The sequence below is a fragment of the Neurospora hispaniola genome (genome assembly GCF_033458365.1).
Source record: "Neurospora hispaniola strain FGSC 10403 chromosome Unknown B0T23scaffold_9, whole genome shotgun sequence".
In the NCBI taxonomy this organism is placed as follows: Eukaryota; Fungi; Ascomycota; class Sordariomycetes; order Sordariales; family Sordariaceae; genus Neurospora; species Neurospora hispaniola.
This window is the reverse complement of record NW_026944414.1, coordinates 1,187,942-1,205,689: the sequence shown is the minus strand read 5'-3', so window position 1 is coordinate 1,205,689 and position 17,748 is coordinate 1,187,942. Positions and strand designations below refer to the sequence as shown.

The following is a 17,748-nucleotide window of genomic DNA, read 5'->3' as shown; positions in this document are numbered from 1 at the left end:
CAAAAGATTCACACGAACACGCATCATCCCACCGAAACACAACAACCCACAAAAAGTCTACAAGGGCAACATCAGCACAACACCAACAACGGACAAAGGGGAAGCTATCCTCAGCCCGTGGTTGTTGCTGCAAGAGTAAACACCCAACTCTTTGACTTTTCTAAGCTACTCGTCTAACGACCCTCTTTCGTCTGGACAAACAGCTGAACTTTTGCGCACACCGCCCGCCCGCCCGCCGCACATCCCCGTCCGATAGATAGAGCACATCCACATTAGAGCAGAGCAGGAAAGAAAGATACCCCACGATCCCGCATCTTCTCTTCGTCTACTAGACCGAGTACACCACCATACCATTCGGTTTTTGCTTCAGCTTTTTCGTCTTCTTCTTTTTCTGCGACTGCGCCCTCGAGAACCAGTAGAGCCCACTCCAGTCGCGCCCTTCCCTTCGATTCCATTGCTCTTGCTTGCCCGCTGTGCGCTACTAGCTCGAGTAAGGTACCTCTAGTGTCGGATACCTCCCGCTAAAGCTTCGCGTCAGTGAGTGCTACTGTATCTCGAACCACAAACGGACAGCGACGACTTTACCACAACACTCACCCGACGTCCCCGACGACGAGCCCTACCACCGTCTACCTGTGCCGTGCGCTGTAGAGACCGACCCAGATGAAATGATCGATTAGACCGACGAGTCCCGAACCTACATCTTGCCATACCGTACCTATCGTCTCACTTCCGAACGCACCTTTCTCGGTAGTCCATCGCCATCATGATGGATTCGGTGCCTTCGCCCCCTCCCCAGCCGAGCCCGGACGCCAATGGCGTTGCGACCACGCCGTTTGCTGCTGTCGATCCTGTCAAGGTTGTCGACCATCTCGTCCTCCTGCTTGAAGCTACCCTCGGCGCAAAGCGAGACGAGCTCGAAGCTCCCGGCAGTCTCCTGTCCAAGGTTCGCTATTCGGACACCGTTCAGCGTTGCTCTCGCTTTGCCTTGGATACCCAGGTTGCCCTGTACATACAGAAAGATCTTGCTCCCACCACTACACTTGATGGAGATAATGGAGCCGAGGCTGAAGAGCGTACGTTCGGTGCTTCCACTTTGCACGCGTTGAGAAATGTAGCTAACACACGCTTTACTGCGATAGCCGAGCCTACCCATGTGTATACCATTTCAAGCGATCTGACCTCATCCCCAACGACTGTTGCCTACCTCGTCTTGCTGAAACGCCCTCAGCCTCTCGACCCCATCGTCCCGCTCACCTCCCAGATCCAGATGCTCAACCTGCCGGGCCCTGCATACCTATCAACGAGCGGCAGCGAGCAGGGACCTACCAGCTCCCCTTACGAGATTCTCCAGCTGTATCTCCACAACGGTCTTGCTCCATATTTCGATGCGAGCACCAAAAGTCAGCAGTTGCTCAACGGTGCCAGGGGCCGTCCCGATGTCGATGCCAAGACTGGAATTCCTGTGACCAAGAAGCGCTGGACGGAGCTGGAACTGAGTCTGTCTCACCTCCAGCAAAATGTCGAGATCCCCGAGGTGTCTCTGCCCTTTCACCCTCTCGTACAGAGTACGCTTGAGGAAGCGGCCACCAAGAATGTCAAACCTTCCATCGACCTTCTTCCAGCCACCGTGCTAGCGGACAGCACGTTCCTTAACAACCTGCAGGCCACCGTCAACAATTGGATCAAGTCTATTCAGGTGATTACCAAGATGACGAGGGACCCGACGACCGGCACGGCCAACCAAGAAATCAACTTCTGGTTGTCCATGGAGGCAGCCCTCGAGGGAATCGAGAACCAACTGCGGAGTGAGGGCGTTATGCTCACGCTTGATATCCTCAAGCATGCCAAGCGTTTCCAGGCCACTGTCAGTTTCACGGCTGATACGGGCTTGAAGGAGGCCATGGAAAAGGTTCAAAAGTACAATCAGCTCATGAGAGATTTCCCGCTCGATGAGCTGTTGTCTGCCACTACCCTCACAAAGGTTCAGGAATCTATTGGGCAGATCTTTGGCCACCTCAACAAGAAGCTGAGGATATGCCCATATCCCATTCGCCGCGCACTTCCCTTGGTCGAAGCCATTTCTGGTGACTTGGACGAGGTCCTACACCGACTGCTTCCTGGAACGGAGCTGGTCAAACTCGACTATGAAGAGTTCAAGGGTGTCATGAAGCAGGCGGGCAGCATCTTCCGCGCCTGGGACGAAAGCATCAAAGAGTTCACCAATGTCGCTCGTGAAGTGACTCGCCGGCGCAACGAGAAGTTTATTCCTATCAAGATTAACCCACGTCACGCTGAGCTGCAGTCTCGCTTGGACTATGTCCACAACTTCCGTGATAACCACGAGCAACTCCAAAAGACGATTATTAACGTGCTGGGTCCCAAGGCCACTGTTAATGGCATTGTTACGGCGTCTGGCGCTAATGGCGTCGCTGTAGTCGAGGAAATCGGCGATGTGGACGCGGTTGATGAGGTTAAGCAAGCTTGGGAGGCTTTGAAGGATGTCGATTTGCTTGATTGTACCCGTGAAGGCACCGAAAAATGGGTACGCGCAGAGAATATCTACAACGAGCGCACTGCTCGGGTGGAGAATTCCATCATCGCCCGCCTTCGTGATCGTCTGGCTACGGCCAAGAACGCCAACGAGATGTTTCGCGTCTTCTCCAAGTTTAACGCCCTGTTCGTGCGCCCCAAGATTCGTGGTGCTATCGCAGAGTACCAAACACAGCTCATCGACAACGTAAAGCAGGCCATTAGCTCTCTGCACGAGCGTTTCAAGCAGCAATATGGCCACTCGGAGGCCCATGCTATGGCTCAGCTTCACGATCTGCCACCGGTGTCAGGTGCTATAATATGGGCCAGACAGATTGAGCGGCAACTTGACCAGTATATGAAGAAGGTGGAGCAAGTCCTTGGCTCAGACTGGGCTCTTCATACCGAGGGCCAAAAGCTTCAGAATGAGAGTGATCTGTTCAGGAAGAAGCTGGATACCAGGCCCATCTTTGAGGCCTGGCTTCATGACGTCCAGAGGAAGCAGATATCCATCTCCGGCCTGCTGTTCACCATCAATCGGATTCGCTCTGCTGGAAACATCCTCGAGTTGGCCGTGAACTTCGACGCGCAGGTCATCGCGTTGTTCAAGGAAACCCGAAATCTGCTTTGGCTCAACTACCCTGTCCCCCATTCGGTCAACAACGTGGCCAAAGAGGCAAAGCGCGTATATCCCTTTGCTGTCAGTCTGATGGAAAGTGTCAGGACATTTGCCCAGACAAACCGCCAGATTTCTGACATGTCCGAGGTTGCTGTGCTGCTGAGCGGCCACCGCAACGATGTGTACACGCTGATCTCCAAGGGCATACCGCTCCGGTGGGAGACATTCGTCAATACCTACGAAGTGCACTTCAAGCCAACGTTCAATCCCAACACCCCACTGGGCCAGACAGGCTCCAAGGTTAGCGAGACGAAGCATGTCATGTTCATCCGCGAGTTCGCTGCTTCGGTTTCGTTGCTGCAGTCCAAGACTCTCCTTCTTGCCAATATCTATGTCACGGTACAAAAGGCACTCAACGAGCTCAAGACCTGTCCTTACGAGGCATCGGCCTTCCAGTCACGCCTCGAAACCATCCAGCATGCAGTTGACCAGCTGAACTTGGAGCAGTACGTCAACCTTGGTTACTGGGTGGAGCGCATGAACAGGCAAATCAAGGATGTTCTGTATACTCGTTTGCAGGTCGCAATTCAGGCTTGGATACAGGCATTTGAAGACGAGGATGTTGAGCGTCCGAGCGAGCGCAAGAGGCTTCTGGAAATCGCTTCTCCTGATGCGGCGAAGTCGATTGGCCCGGTTATCAAGAGTCTGGTGCACGAAATTACCATGCGGAATCAAGTTATTTATCTCGACCCGCCTCTCGAATACGCAAGAGCCAGCTGGTTTGCCCAGTTGCAGGACTGGATTGGGGTTATCTGCAACCTAAAGAAGATCAAGGCGACCAGGTATACCATGAGCCTTAGCACAGAAGTGGTTGACGAGCCGCGCTTCAACGATCTTCCCGGTGATTGTACTGAGGAGCTTCTCAGGGTGCAGACTTCAGTGGAGAAGAAGATTCGCGAGATTGGCGCTTATGTCGACAAGTGGTTGCAGTTCCAGTCGCTCTGGGATCTCCAATCCGAGCATGTCTATGATGTTCTTGGTGACCAGCTTTCAAGGTGGCTCCAGCTTCTTCAGGAGATTCGCAAGACCAGGCAAACATTCGATACCACTGAGGTTAGCCGCTCGTTTGGCCACATCACCATTGACTATGATCAGGTCCAGACAAAGGTCAATGCCAAGTACGATCAGTGGCAGCAGGATATTCTTATCAAATTTGCCAGCCGCCTTGGAAACCGCATGCGTGAAGTGTATGCTGAGCTCGAGAAGGCTCGCAAGGACCTCGAGGGCCAGGCAATGACGGCCAACTCCACGGCCGAGGCCGTCCGGTTCATCACGATTGTCCAGAGCTGCACTAGACAGGTTAAGCTGTGGGCTCCCGAGATTGAAACCTTTAGGCAGGGCGAATCGACTCTTGTCCGCCAGCGATACCATTTCCAGAATGACTGGTTGCATGCCGAGCAGGTAGATGGCATGTGGGATATGCTCAATGAACTGCTTGCCCGCAAGAGCAAGATTGTTACCGACCAGTCGGATGCCCTGCGCGCCAAGATTACTGCCGAGGACAAGGTGGTCAACGACAAGATTGCCGAGATCGCACACCAGTGGAACGAAGAGAAGCCCGTGTCTGGCACCATTGCTCCAGACGTCGCCTCTGCCACCCTCACGCATTTTGAGCAGCGCATCACCAAGTTGCAGGAGGAGTCGGCCATGGTTGCCAAGGCCAAGGAGGCGCTCGATTTGGCGCCAACTCCTGACACTTCGCTTGGTGTTATCCTCGAAGAAGTTCAAGACTTCAAGTCTGTTTGGGCGTCACTGTCTACCATCTGGAAGAACCTCAATGAGCTTCGTGAGACGCTTTGGAACAGTGTTCAGCCGAGAAAGATCCGTGCGTCGATCGATAATCTTATCAAAATGACCAAGGAGATGCCGAGCAGAATGAGACAGTATGCTGCGTTCGAGCATATCCAGAACGTGCTAAGGCAGCTGATGAAGGTCAATTCTATCCTGGGCGAGCTCAAGTCGGAGGCCGTGCGTGATAGGCATTGGACCAAGATCTACAAGCAAATCAAGCCAGGTAAACGCTACTCTCCTGTCTCAATGACCCTTGGAGACGTCTGGGACCTGAACCTCGTCGCTACTGAGGTGATTGTCAAGGATATCATTATCCAGGCTCAAGGTGAAATGGCCCTCGAGGAGTTCCTCAAACAGGTCCGCGAGACATGGACGAACTACGGTCTTGAGCTTGTGCAGTACCAGCAGAAGTGTCGCCTTATTCGTGGCTGGGACGACCTTTTTGCTAAGTGCAGTGAGAACTTGAACTCGCTCCAGGCCATGAAGCACTCTCCTTATTACAAGGAGTTCGAGGAGGAGGCGTCCTCTTGGGAAGAGAAACTCAACCGCGTGCATGTCTTGTTTGACATCTGGATAGACGTCCAACGCCAGTGGGTTTATTTGGAAGGCGTATTCCACGGCAACGCGGATATCAAGCATCTGCTGCCCATCGAATCTTCTCGCTTCCAGAACATTAACAGTGAATTCTTGGCGGTTATGAAGAAGGTCTACAAGCAGCCAAATGTCTTGGACGTGCTGAACATCCCCAATGTCCAGAAGTCTCTTGAGCGCCTCGCTGAGCTGCTCAACAAGATCCAAAAGGCGCTCGGCGAGTATCTCGAGAAGGAGCGTGTTTCATTCCCAAGATTTTACTTCGTTGGTGACGAAGATTTGCTGGAGATGATTGGTAACAGCAACGACACCATGCGCATTGCCAAGCATTTCAAGAAGATGTTCGCTGGCCTCAACGGTCTTGTCATGGATGATGAGGGAGTCATCTCCGGCTTTACCAGCAAAGAAGGCGAGACAGTCAGACTCAAGAAGGAGATCAACCTCGTGAAGACCCCCAGGATCAACGACTGGCTCGCGCTGCTGGAGAATGGTATGAAGGTTACGCTTGCCGAACTGCTCGCTGAGGCAGTGGACGAGTTTACACCCATTTTCTCGAGCGAAAACGTTGATCGCGACGCCCTGATCAAGTTCATGAACACCTACCCCAGTCAGATCGTCGTGCTCGCTACGCAGGTGGTTTGGACCACCGCGGTGGACCAGGCACTCGCCGATGGCGGAAAGGACCTCCAGTTGCTGTTTGACCGCGAAGTTCAGGTCCTTCGGATGCTTGCTGATACTGTTCTCGGCGATCTTGAAGTCCTGCTTCGGAAGAAGTGCGAGCAGCTTATCACTGAATGCGTCCACCAGCGCGATGTGATTGAGAAGCTCGTCAAACTTAATGCCAACTCCAACACACACTACATGTGGCTTCTGCAGATGCGCTATGTTTACAACCCAGAAGGGGACTTTCTCCAGCGTCTGCACATCAAGATGGCCAACGCCAAGCTTAACTATGGCTTTGAATATCTCGGTGTTCCTGATCGACTTGTTCGCACGCCGCTTACAGACAGGTGCTTCCTCACTCTCACCCAAGCTCTGTGCCAGCGGTTGGGTGGTTCGCCATATGGTCCTGCTGGAACAGGTAAGACGGAGTCCGTCAAGGCGCTCGGTCTACAGCTCGGTCGCTTCACGCTGGTCTTCTGCTGTGATGATACCTTTGACAACCAGGCCATGGGCCGTATCTTCCTCGGTATCTGCCAGGTCGGTGCTTGGGGCTGCTTCGATGAGTTCAACCGTCTTGAGGAGAAGATTCTCTCGGCTGTCTCGCAACAGATCCAGGATATCCAGCTCGGCCTGAAGATGGGCGCCGAAGATGAAAAGGCGCAGATCGAGCTTGACGGCAGACAAATCCACGTCAACGCCAACGCCGGTATTTTCATTACCATGAACCCTGGTTACGCTGGCCGTTCCAACCTGCCCGATAACTTGAAGAAGCTGTTCAGGAGCGTGGCCATGTCGAAGCCCGACAAGGAGCTCATTGCTGAGGTCATGCTATACTCCCAGGGCTTCAATCAGGCAAAGCAGTTGAGTAAGCATACTGTGCCGTTCTTCGACCAGTGCTCTCAAAAACTGTCCAAGCAGGCGCATTACGACTTTGGTCTCAGAGCCCTCAAGAGCGTGCTGGTTAGTTCCGGTGGCTTGAAGCGCGCCAGACTGCTGGAGACCGGCGATGCTGAGTCGCTTGGCCCTGAAGATGTTGTCGAGCCTGAGATTATCGTGCAAAGCATCAGAGAAACAATTGCCCCCAAGTTGATCAAGTCCGATGTGGAGATCATGATGGAGATTGAAAGCGTTTGCTTCCCTGGTGTGAAGTACGTACCTGCCAGCCTCGAGAAGCTGCAAGAGGCCATCAGGCGTTTGGCGGCAGAAAGGCAGCTGGTGGTCAACGACATCTGGATGACCAAGGTCCTGCAGCTTTATCAGATCCAAAAGATTCACCATGGTGTCATGATGGTGGGCAACTCTGGCTCGGGCAAGTCGGCTGCATGGCGGTTGTTGCTCGACGCCCTACAGCAAACGGAGAACGTCGAGGGCGTCTCCCATGTCATTGACAGCAAGGTCATGTCCAAGGAAGCTCTCTATGGCAACCTGGATTCTACCACCAGAGAGTGGACTGACGGTCTATTCACCAGTATTCTCCGCAAGATCGTTGATAACCTTCGTGGAGAGGACGCCAAGCGCCACTGGATCGTCTTTGACGGTGATGTCGACCCCGAATGGGTCGAAAACTTGAACAGCGTTCTCGACGACAACAAGCTTCTCACTTTGCCCAACGGTGAGCGACTCAACCTCCCACCCAACGTTCGGATCATGTTCGAGGTCGAAAATCTCAAGTATGCCACCCTCGCTACTGTCAGTCGATGCGGTATGGTTTGGTTCAGCGAGGACACCGTCACACCCGATATGATGGTTTCCAACTACATTGAGACCTTGCGAACCGTCGCCTTCGAAGACCTCGACGAGGATGCGGTCACTACAGGCCAGAGCTCTGCTAAGGCACTGGCTGTCCAGAGCCAAGCCGCTGATCTGCTCCAAGAGTTCTTGACGAGAGACAACCTGATCAATGAGGTTCTCAGGGAGGCTGCAAACTACGAGCACATCATGGAGTTCACAGTCGCGAGAGTGCTTAGTACCTTGTTCTCGCTCCTGAACAAGGCTGTCAGAGATATCATCGAGTACAACTCCGCTCACGTTGATTTCCCTATGGATCCAGAGCAGGTGGAGGGGTATATTGCCAAAAAGGTGCTCCTTGCTTTGGTCTGGGCACTCACTGGTGATTGCCCTCTCAAGGATCGCAAGGCCTTTGGTGACAAGGTCGCAGGATTGGCGAGCTTCGGATCACCGCCACTGGATGGCACGAGCTCGTTGATTGACTTTACCGTCACAATGCCTCAGGGAGAATGGCAGACTTGGCAACAGCATGTTCCTACCATCGAGGTTAACACCCACTCGGTAACTCAGACTGATGTCGTCATCCCCACGCTCGATACCATCCGTCACGAGGATGTGTTGTACTCATGGCTAGCTGAGCATAAGCCGCTGCTTCTTTGCGGTCCTCCGGGTTCCGGTAAGACGATGACGCTGTTTAGCGCTCTAAGGAAATTGCCCAACATGGAGGTTGTCGGCCTCAACTTCTCGAGTGCTACTACACCGGACCTACTCATCAAGACTTTCGAGCAGTATTGCGAGTACAAGAAAACCTTGAACGGTGTTATGCTTTCGCCTACCCAGATTGGACGCTGGCTTGTCATCTTCTGTGATGAAATCAACTTGCCTGCTCCCGACAAGTACGGTACTCAGCGTGCCATTTCCTTCCTCCGCCAGCTGGTTGAACACAACGGCTTCTGGAGAACGTCAGACAAGGCATGGGTCACTCTTGATAGAATCCAGTTTGTCGGTGCTTGCAATCCTCCTACCGATGCTGGTCGTACGCCCATGGGCGCGAGATTCCTCAGACACGCACCTCTCATCATGGTTGATTACCCCGGTGAGCTGTCGCTCATGCAGATCTATGGCAGCTTCAACGCGGCCGTTCTCAAGGTCATTCCCTCGCTGCGCGGATACGCCGAGGCACTTACCCAGGCCATGGTGCGCTTCTATCTCGAGTCGCAAGAACGGTTCACACCCAAGATTCAACCGCACTATGTCTACAGTCCTCGTGAATTGACGAGATGGGTGCGTGGTGTGTACGAAGCCATCAGGCCGCTTGAGACCTTGTCCGTCGAGGGCCTCATCCGTATCTGGGCCCACGAAGCGCTGCGTCTGTTCCAAGACAGATTGGTTGACGAGGAAGAGCGCAAGTGGACTGATGATGCGGTGCGCAGAATTGCCATGGAGTACTTCCCTACGATCGATGAACACAAGGCGCTTGGCGGACCTATCCTTTTCTCTAACTGGCTATCCAAGAATTACGTACCGGTCGATCGCGAGCAGTTGCGCGATTTCGTCAAGGCCAGACTTAAGACTTTCTGTGAGGAAGAGGTTGATGTGCCCCTCATTCTGTTCAACGATGTCCTGGAGCATGTCTTGCGCATTGATCGTGTGTTCAGACAGCCTCAAGGCCATTTGATTCTCATTGGTGTCAGTGGCTCGGGCAAGACGACGCTGTCAAGATTTGTGGCTTGGATGAACGGTTTGAAGGTGTTCCAGATCAAGGTGCATGGCAAGTATTCGGCGGAGGACTTTGATGAGGATCTGAGGGAGGTGTTGAGGAGGTGTGGTTGCAAGGGAGAGAAGATCTGCTTCATTATGGATGAGTCCAACGTGCTGGATTCCGGTTTCCTCGAAAGGATGAATACCCTTCTCGCTAACGCGGAGGTGCCGGGTCTGTTCGAGGGCGATGATCTTGCTGCGCTCATGACAGCTTGCAAAGAGGGTGCGCAGCGCCAGGGCTTGCTGCTCGATTCACAAGAAGAGCTGTACAAGTGGTTCACGGGCCAGATTGTCAAGAATCTTCACGTCGTGTTCACCATGAACCCGCCTGGTGAGGACGGCCTGTCGTCCAAGGCTGCCACGTCGCCTGCGCTCTTCAACCGTTGCGTGCTCAACTGGTTTGGAGACTGGTCCGATCAAGCACTGTTCCAAGTTGCACACGAGCTTACTCATTCTGTGGATTTGGATCGGCCGAACTGGACCGCACCGGATACCATTCCCGTTGCCTACAGGGGTCTCAACTTGCCGCCTTCGCACAGAGAGGCGGTTGTTAACGCGATGGTTTACATCCATTACTCGCTGCAGCGCTTCAATGCCAAGCTGCTCAAACAGCAGGGCAAGATCACTTTCCTCACTCCCCGCCACTTCCTCGATTTCGTTGCTCAATACGTCAAGCTATACAACGAAAAGCGGGAAGATCTCGAGGAGCAGCAACGCCATCTCAACGTTGGTTTGGAGAAGTTGCGTGACACAGTCGACAAAGTCCGTGACCTCAGGGTCACTCTCTCGGAGAAGAAGGCTCAGTTGGAGCAGAAGGACGCTGAAGCCAACGAGAAACTGCAGCGCATGGTGGCTGATCAACGCGAGGCCGAGCAAAGGAAGAACATCTCTCTCGAGATTCAGGCCGCGCTAGAGAAGCAGGAAGCCGAGGTTGCATCCCGCAAGAAGGTCGTGCTTGAGGATCTCGCCAAGGCAGAGCCAGCTGTCGAGGAGGCCAAGGCTTCCGTAAGCAGCATCAAGAGGCAACATCTCACGGAAGTCAGGTCTATGCCTACTCCTCCTTCTGGTGTCAAGCTTGCGCTTGAGTCCGTTTGCACGCTCATTGGCCACAAGGCGAACGACTGGAAGACGATCCAGGGTATTGTGCGCAGAGATGACTTCATTGCCAGCATTGTCAACTTCAACAATGAGAAGCAAATGACCAAGAGTCTCAGGGTCAAGATGCGCAACGAGTTCTTGGCCAACCCGGAGTTCACTTTTGAGAAGGTCAATCGCGCGTCCAAGGCCTGCGGTCCCCTCGTGCAGTGGGTGGAGGCGCAGGTTAACTATGCTGAGATCCTGGACCGTGTTGGTCCCCTCAGGGAAGAAGTCATGTTGCTTGAGGAACAGGCTTTACAGACCAAGGCCGAGGCCAAGGCTGTTGAGCAGACAATCTCCACCCTTGAAAACAGTATCGCGCGGTACAAGACCGAGTACGCCGCACTCATCAGCGAGACGCAAGCCATCAAGGCGGAGATGTCGAGGGTGCAGTTCAAGGTTGACAGGAGTGTCAAGCTTCTTGACAGTTTGTCGAGCGAGAGAACTCGTTGGGAGGAGGGCAGCAGGTCTTTCGAGACACAAATCAGCACGCTTGTCGGCGACGTCCTTGTCGCGGCGGCTTTCTTGGCTTACAGCGGTCTGTACGACCAGACCTTCCGCAAGTCGATGATGGAAGACTGGCTCCACCAGCTGCACTTGTCGGGCGTCCAGTTCAAGCAACACAACCCGATGACCGAGTATCTCTCGACTGCGGATGAGAGGCTCAGCTGGCAGGAGAACACGCTGCCTGTGGACGATTTGTGCACAGAGAATGCGATTATCCTCAAGAGATTCAACCGGTACCCGCTCATCATCGATCCTTCGGGTCGCGTTACCGAGTTCCTTAACAGGGAGTCTAAGGATCGCAAGCTTACCGTCACAAGTTTCCTGGACGATTCGTTCACCAAGGTCCTTGAAAGTTCCCTTCGTTTCGGTAATCCCATTCTCATTCAGGATGCTGAACACCTCGATCCTGTGCTCAACCACGTGCTCAACAAGGAATACCAGAAGACCGGTGGCCGTGTCCTTATTCAACTTGGCAAGCAGCAAATCGATTTTTCGCCTGCATTCAAGCTCTATCTCTCTACCAGAGATCCATCCGCTACGTTCGCGCCGGATATTTGCAGTAGGACAACCTTTGTCAACTTCACGGTCACGCAGAGCAGTTTGCAGACGCAGTCACTCAACGAAGTCCTCAAGTCTGAGAGACCTGACGTGGATGAGAGGCGATCCAACCTCATCAAGCTGCAGGGCGAGTTCAAGGTCCATCTCCGCCAACTTGAGAAGAAGCTGCTCCAGGCGCTCAACGAGTCGCGTGGCAACATTCTTGATGACGACCATGTTATCGAGACACTCGAGACCCTCAAGACGGAGGCGGCCGAGATTTCAGCCAAGATGAGCAACACCGAGGGCGTCATGGCCGAAGTGGAGCAGATCACACTGCAGTACAACATCATTGCCAGGTCTTGCAGTGCTGTCTTCGCCGTACTTGAACAGCTGCACTATCTCAACCACTTCTACCGGTTCTCGCTGCAGTACTTCCTCGATATCTTTCATTCTGTGCTCCGCGGAAATCCCCATCTGGCAAACGAAACAAACCACAATGTTAGACGGGATATCATTGTCAAGGATCTCTTTGTGGCCACCTTCAAGCGCACCGCGCTGGGTCTCTTGCAGAAGGACCGCATCACTCTTGCTATGCTTCTTGCCCAAGCTTCGCCCTACAAGATGGACAAGGGTCTGTTGGATATCATTCTTGATGAGCGTATCGAGGGTAAGGATGTCTCGATTGATCAGAACACCCGCGAAGAAGCATTTGCGCGGGCGAAGAAGACTCCTGCTCTCAAGGACAAGATCGACGCAGTTCCAGAAGCGGATTGGGAGAAGTTCTTCACCGAGGAGTTGGCCGAGGACTTTGTTCCCAAGATCTGGAACGACGAAACTGAGCCTAATGACCGCGCGCTTATGTCGCTGCTGCTTGTCAAGCTCTTCCGCCTCGATCGTTTCGTCCCTGCGGCGGAGCGCTTCGTTACTCTTGTCTTCGGCTCAGACCTGTTTGACATTGTCGAGGACCTCAAGCAAACCGTTGATCAAGTGTCGGCCATCCGGCCCATCGCTCTGGTTTCCTCCCCTGGTTTCGATGCCTCTTACAAGGTCGATGGTCTCGTCGAGCGCATGCGCGTCCGCTGCACAAACATCGCCATGGGTTCGGCCGAAGCTGAAGGCAGTGCCGACAAGGCCATCGCCAACGCCGCTCAAACCGGATCATGGGTTCTCATCAAGAACGTCCATCTCGCTCCCGGCTGGCTTCAGGGCGTGGAGAAGAAGATGGAGACGCTCAACCCCAACCCCGAGTTCAGACTGTTCTTGTCGATGGAGTCGAGCCCCAAGATCCCTGTCAACTTGCTGCGTGCCTCAAGAGTGCTCATGTACGAGCAGCCTGCGGGTGTCAGGGCGAACATGAAGGATTCCATGTCGAGCATCTCAACCAGGTCGCTCAAGAGCCCCGTGGAGAGGACAAGGTTGTATCTGCTGCTGTCGTTCTTGCACGCCGTTGTTCAAGAAAGGTTGCGGTATGCGCCTAACCTGGGCTGGAAGGGTTTCTGGGAGTTCAATGATGCTGACGTAAGTTCTTCTTCAACTATATCCCTCTTACTTACCTTCAATGATTGATTGATGGCGCTAACCAAACCAAACACAGTACGAATGCTCCGCGCACGTCATCGATACCTGGATCGACACGGCCGCCCACGGCCGCACCAACATCGCTCCTTCCAACATCCCCTGGGAGATGATCCGTTACCTTATCGTCGAGACCTACGGCGGCAAGATTGACGACGAGAACGACTTCAAGATGCTCAACCAGCTCGTCCACACATTTTTGACACCGTCCGCCTTCGATATCGGCCACAAGCTTGTCGAAGTCAGCCATGATGCGGAGGATGAACAGAAGGATGCGGCGACCGGAGGTGACCTTGTGGTGCCCAGTGGCACATCGCTGCAGGAGTTTATGAGCTGGATCCAGAAGCTGCCGGAGCGCGAGCCGCCTACGTACTTGGGCTTGCCGGCGAACGCGGAGAAGTTGTTGCTGGTGGGATTGGGTAAGAGTTTGATTGGGAACTTGAAGAAAGTGACGGATTTGTTGGATGAGGGCGAGGCGATTATGGCGGAGGCTTCTGAGGCTGCCTAAGCTACTTAAGGGGGTTGGGTGTTGAAGAGACATGGGCTGGTGAGAGGATGGTGATTGATTACTAGAGGATATGGACAAAGGGTTGTGGTGAGATGGGATTCTTACGACGTGTTGGGCGTTAGGGCGCTTCGTCTTGTTATTTATTTGTAGAACTCGTGCTTATATTTAGAAGAGGCGTTTAGATAAAATGCTTTTTTTTTCTCAATGATGTGTAGTCTACATAATAGTGACATGTCATGATGACAGTGAAGTTGTGGTACTTGGTAATTACGTACTAGTACAATGATGGTCACAAAAATACTGCCACCCCTTGCCCCATTGGATATGTGGGGGAGGGTGGCAGTAATTGTTGACAACAAGTTTACGAAGGCTGACCATTAATTATAAGCAAATCAGAGGTCAGTGATCTGAGACACCAAGAAATCGATCAATGTAATGATGGCACATGATTTCCTATAATATCATGTTAATGGGGACGGGCGGACATTCAACTCCTTCCGTCCGTCGATGCTCTTGAGCCTCTCAGCCTTTGAATCTTCATTTCGAGAATCCGCAACCATGATATTGGGCAGGAACAGGACTCGCGTTCGGCAGCACAGGGTTGGGGCTTTCACAACCTAATGGCAGTGATTACGATTGCTTTCAGGGTCCTGCTGGTTGATAGGTGTGTCGTTTGATCACGGTTTAAGTCAACCGGGAAAAAGACTCCATCCACTGAACCTATGACATTGGATGTCTGGACTCGCTCAGTCGGAATGTCAGATATATAAAGATAGCAACTGGAGCAGTGATTGGTCATGTACATGGCCCCAGGTCGATCGAAGATACACACCCAATAAGGCTGAGTGGATGTTCGTGATTGAGCTCAAGATGACACTGGCAGCACAGCATGATGCCGCTTGAGGTGGTCGCCCGGCATAACTCTCGTATCAAAACATCGGGATCTTCTACATATGCGGGCATCGACGGGAAAGTAAACAAAATAAACAAAACAGAGGCGGTGTCCCGTCCATCTCAGTGGTATGCCGTCCGTACTTGGCGTCTTTGCATCCACGGCACTGCCCATCCTTTCATTAAGGCAAAAAAATGCTCAAAATTTGTGTGAACGAATGCCGAAGGATTTCATGAGTCTCGAGTGTTGTAACTTCCTTTTGTGGGATGAACAGGCAGATGGACTGATCGCTATAGGCTGCCTTGGAGGCGACGAACAGGGCAAGTATGATGACGACATTGCCCAGCCGTTTTGCCCAATCAGAAGCATGGAAAGACCTCATCTGCCCTTTCAGCCCCACCTCTCTCCCACTCTGTGCATTCCTCAAGGTTCTCAAGTTCGAGACTCGTACACTAGAAATCCGACCTCTTCTGTTTCCCGTCCGTTATACGGTAGTCCCTCGCTGATAGCATTTCTCCAACTTGACTCTTCTTAGTCATGATAACCATTACACCGGTAAACGGATTCGCGTTGTGCAACTCAAAAGGTCTGCCAGTCGCGAATGCGTGAAACGGTCCGCACATCATCAGCAGATAGATCGATGGCTTGCGCAAGTCTAACAACCTGGAAGCTACCGGCTTCAGCTCCAGGACCTTGTCCGAGTCCAGGGTCATGTGGTGAAACCGCCGGGGAGATGAACCTGATAATGGTTACTTCTGCCTCCTGGGATTACAACCACAGCCGAGCTTTCCATTGAAAGAGCTGCTTGTTTCTGGCCTGGTGTGGGTGGCACGGATCGGATGAACAAACAAAAAGGCCAAGACAGTGACGCACTTACGCGGCTATGTAGAGAAGTAGAGAGGTAGCGAGGTACCTCTTATTTTACGTTCTTCTTGGCTCATCTTGATGGTCGTCCTGGGTATCAATGGAATTCCCCTTCGCAAGAAGTGGCCTCATTCCCACGCGGGGTAGCAGCCAAAAGTCACTTACTTCGTTTGGGTGAAACGTCCTGTATAAAGGAAGAGTATACGAGAGGTAATAGTGAGAGCAAGGAACAAGGAAGGGAAACGTACGAGACCTTCCTTCCTTTTGCCCCCCGTTCGGTATTGCATGGAAGAGTTACACTACTCTTGCTGGATGGGAATTCCTCGTGTAGCTCAACTTCCCGTGGTGCTTGTCCACTTACATCCGTCCATTGCCTCCTCCATTGCTTCCCCGCAAACCGAAACACTCTCCACACACCCTCTTCCCATTTTCCATCCCAATCTGGTCTTGTCTACCTGTTTTTGTTTTTCCTCGGCCCTTACATAACACCCCACATCCGTCCGCAGGACTACTTTGTCACCTCTCTTCTTCCTCGTATTCCCCCCCTCTGTCGGAATCGTTTCCCAATACACAACACCATCAACCACAGGTCTGCCCACTGAGCTCATATAGGTCCATCTTCCCTTTGCTGCTCAACATGGCGAACTTCAGCGATCGTAGGTGGATAACTATACTTTCATCAGTCTTGTCGTACACAGCGCTAACTAGTTTTCCAACAGTCAACCCCTTCGCGAAGCGGGAAACGCATAGTTCGACATCCATTACCACCTACAAGGTCCTGACTTTGCTTTCTTGGGTCCTGTCCGTGATCACGACCGTTTACTACGATTTCGAATCGCCTCACGATGGACACCTCATTCGCCGGACGATTTGGGGTCAGAACTATGCCCATCCTTCGGGCTTCACGCAGAATGCCACCATTACCTCTATTTACTGGTGAGTAATGAATACCATGCACAAATCCACCAGCCGCGGCCGTATATCGATGCTGACACTTGGACAGGCTTGTCTTGTTCATTCTCCAGCTAGTCTACATTGGCCACCTCTTCTCCAACGATTCCGCCCAGGTCAACGCTGCCGCCTCTGTCGGTAGCCACTTCATCTTCAACAACCTGCTTCACTTTGGGTGGGTGATGCTCTTCGTTCGCTCGCACTTCATCTGGTCCGAGATCTTGTTGATCATCAACTTCATCAACCTCACGTCGCTGTACTTCCGCCATAATGCGTACCCCAGGGGCATTCATATGCCCGCTGTTTCTGGTCCCCTCGCCTGGACCTTCGTTGCTCTGTACTGGAACGGTGCCATTATGGTCCCTGCCCAGCATAGCTTTGTTGCTCGTATCTTTGCCAACGTCTTCATCTGGTCGATCTTGGTCTACGGAATGTTCTTCATTGTAATTTACAAGGTAAGCTTTCTACAGCTCATTTGTTACATTACAGACACTGTTTACTAACAGCTCGCAGGACTACACCATGGGCTTCAACCTAAGCGTTCTGAGTGCTTCCTTGGGAGTCGCCCAGTTCTTTGACCGCGTCATTGCATTCCAGTGGATCTTTGCCTTCACCATCATGGCAGTGCTGTTTGTCTTCACTGTGGTCGTTGCCGTACCTGCTTGGACCGGTAAGGAGGTCAGCTGGGGCACACGCCAGACTCAGCCCGATGCCGAGCGTGCTCCTCTTCTCGGCGAAAACTAAGCATCTTGACGAAGAAGTGTTACCTCGCCCGTACATGCACGGACTACATTTCTGGAAGAAGGGTAAAACCTCAAAAGTTGTTCGATGTTGAGAAATACTCATAACAGCTATCAGTCGTTGATCGGAACTGCGGCAATGGTCGTCCGCGGTGTAGGAAATTATTTGCATCGAAAGCATGAAGAACTTTGTCATACAGGTAATCATGTGCCTCACAAGCACCAAAAAAGGGAAGGATTTGGAGGATTAGCAACAGAATGGGCGAAGGTGTCAAAAAAAAAAAGAATG

At 52.7% G+C, this 17,748-nt stretch overlaps 2 protein-coding genes across 2 annotated transcripts; both read left to right on the top strand.

Moving 5' to 3' along the window:
- Nucleotides 1-560: 560 nt before the first annotated feature.
- Nucleotides 561-14,217, top strand: B0T23DRAFT_244664 (cytoplasmic dynein heavy chain). The gene is made up of 3 exons (XM_062834098.1): nucleotides 561-1,076; nucleotides 1,143-13,447; nucleotides 13,524-14,217. The coding sequence occupies exons 1-3, from the start codon at nucleotides 767-769 to the stop codon at nucleotides 14,010-14,012; spliced, it is 13,104 nt and encodes a 4,367-aa protein (XP_062688816.1). The 5' UTR covers nucleotides 561-766; the 3' UTR covers nucleotides 14,013-14,217.
- Nucleotides 14,218-15,984: 1,767 nt separating this feature from the next.
- B0T23DRAFT_244601 (uncharacterized protein) lies at nucleotides 15,985-17,498 on the top strand. The gene is made up of 4 exons (XM_062834097.1): nucleotides 15,985-16,424; nucleotides 16,488-16,704; nucleotides 16,772-17,174; nucleotides 17,233-17,498. Exons 1-4 carry the CDS (start codon nucleotides 16,406-16,408, stop codon nucleotides 17,461-17,463), a joined length of 870 nt encoding a protein of 289 aa, XP_062688815.1. The 5' UTR covers nucleotides 15,985-16,405; the 3' UTR covers nucleotides 17,464-17,498.
- The last annotated feature ends 250 nt before the right edge of the window (nucleotides 17,499-17,748 follow it).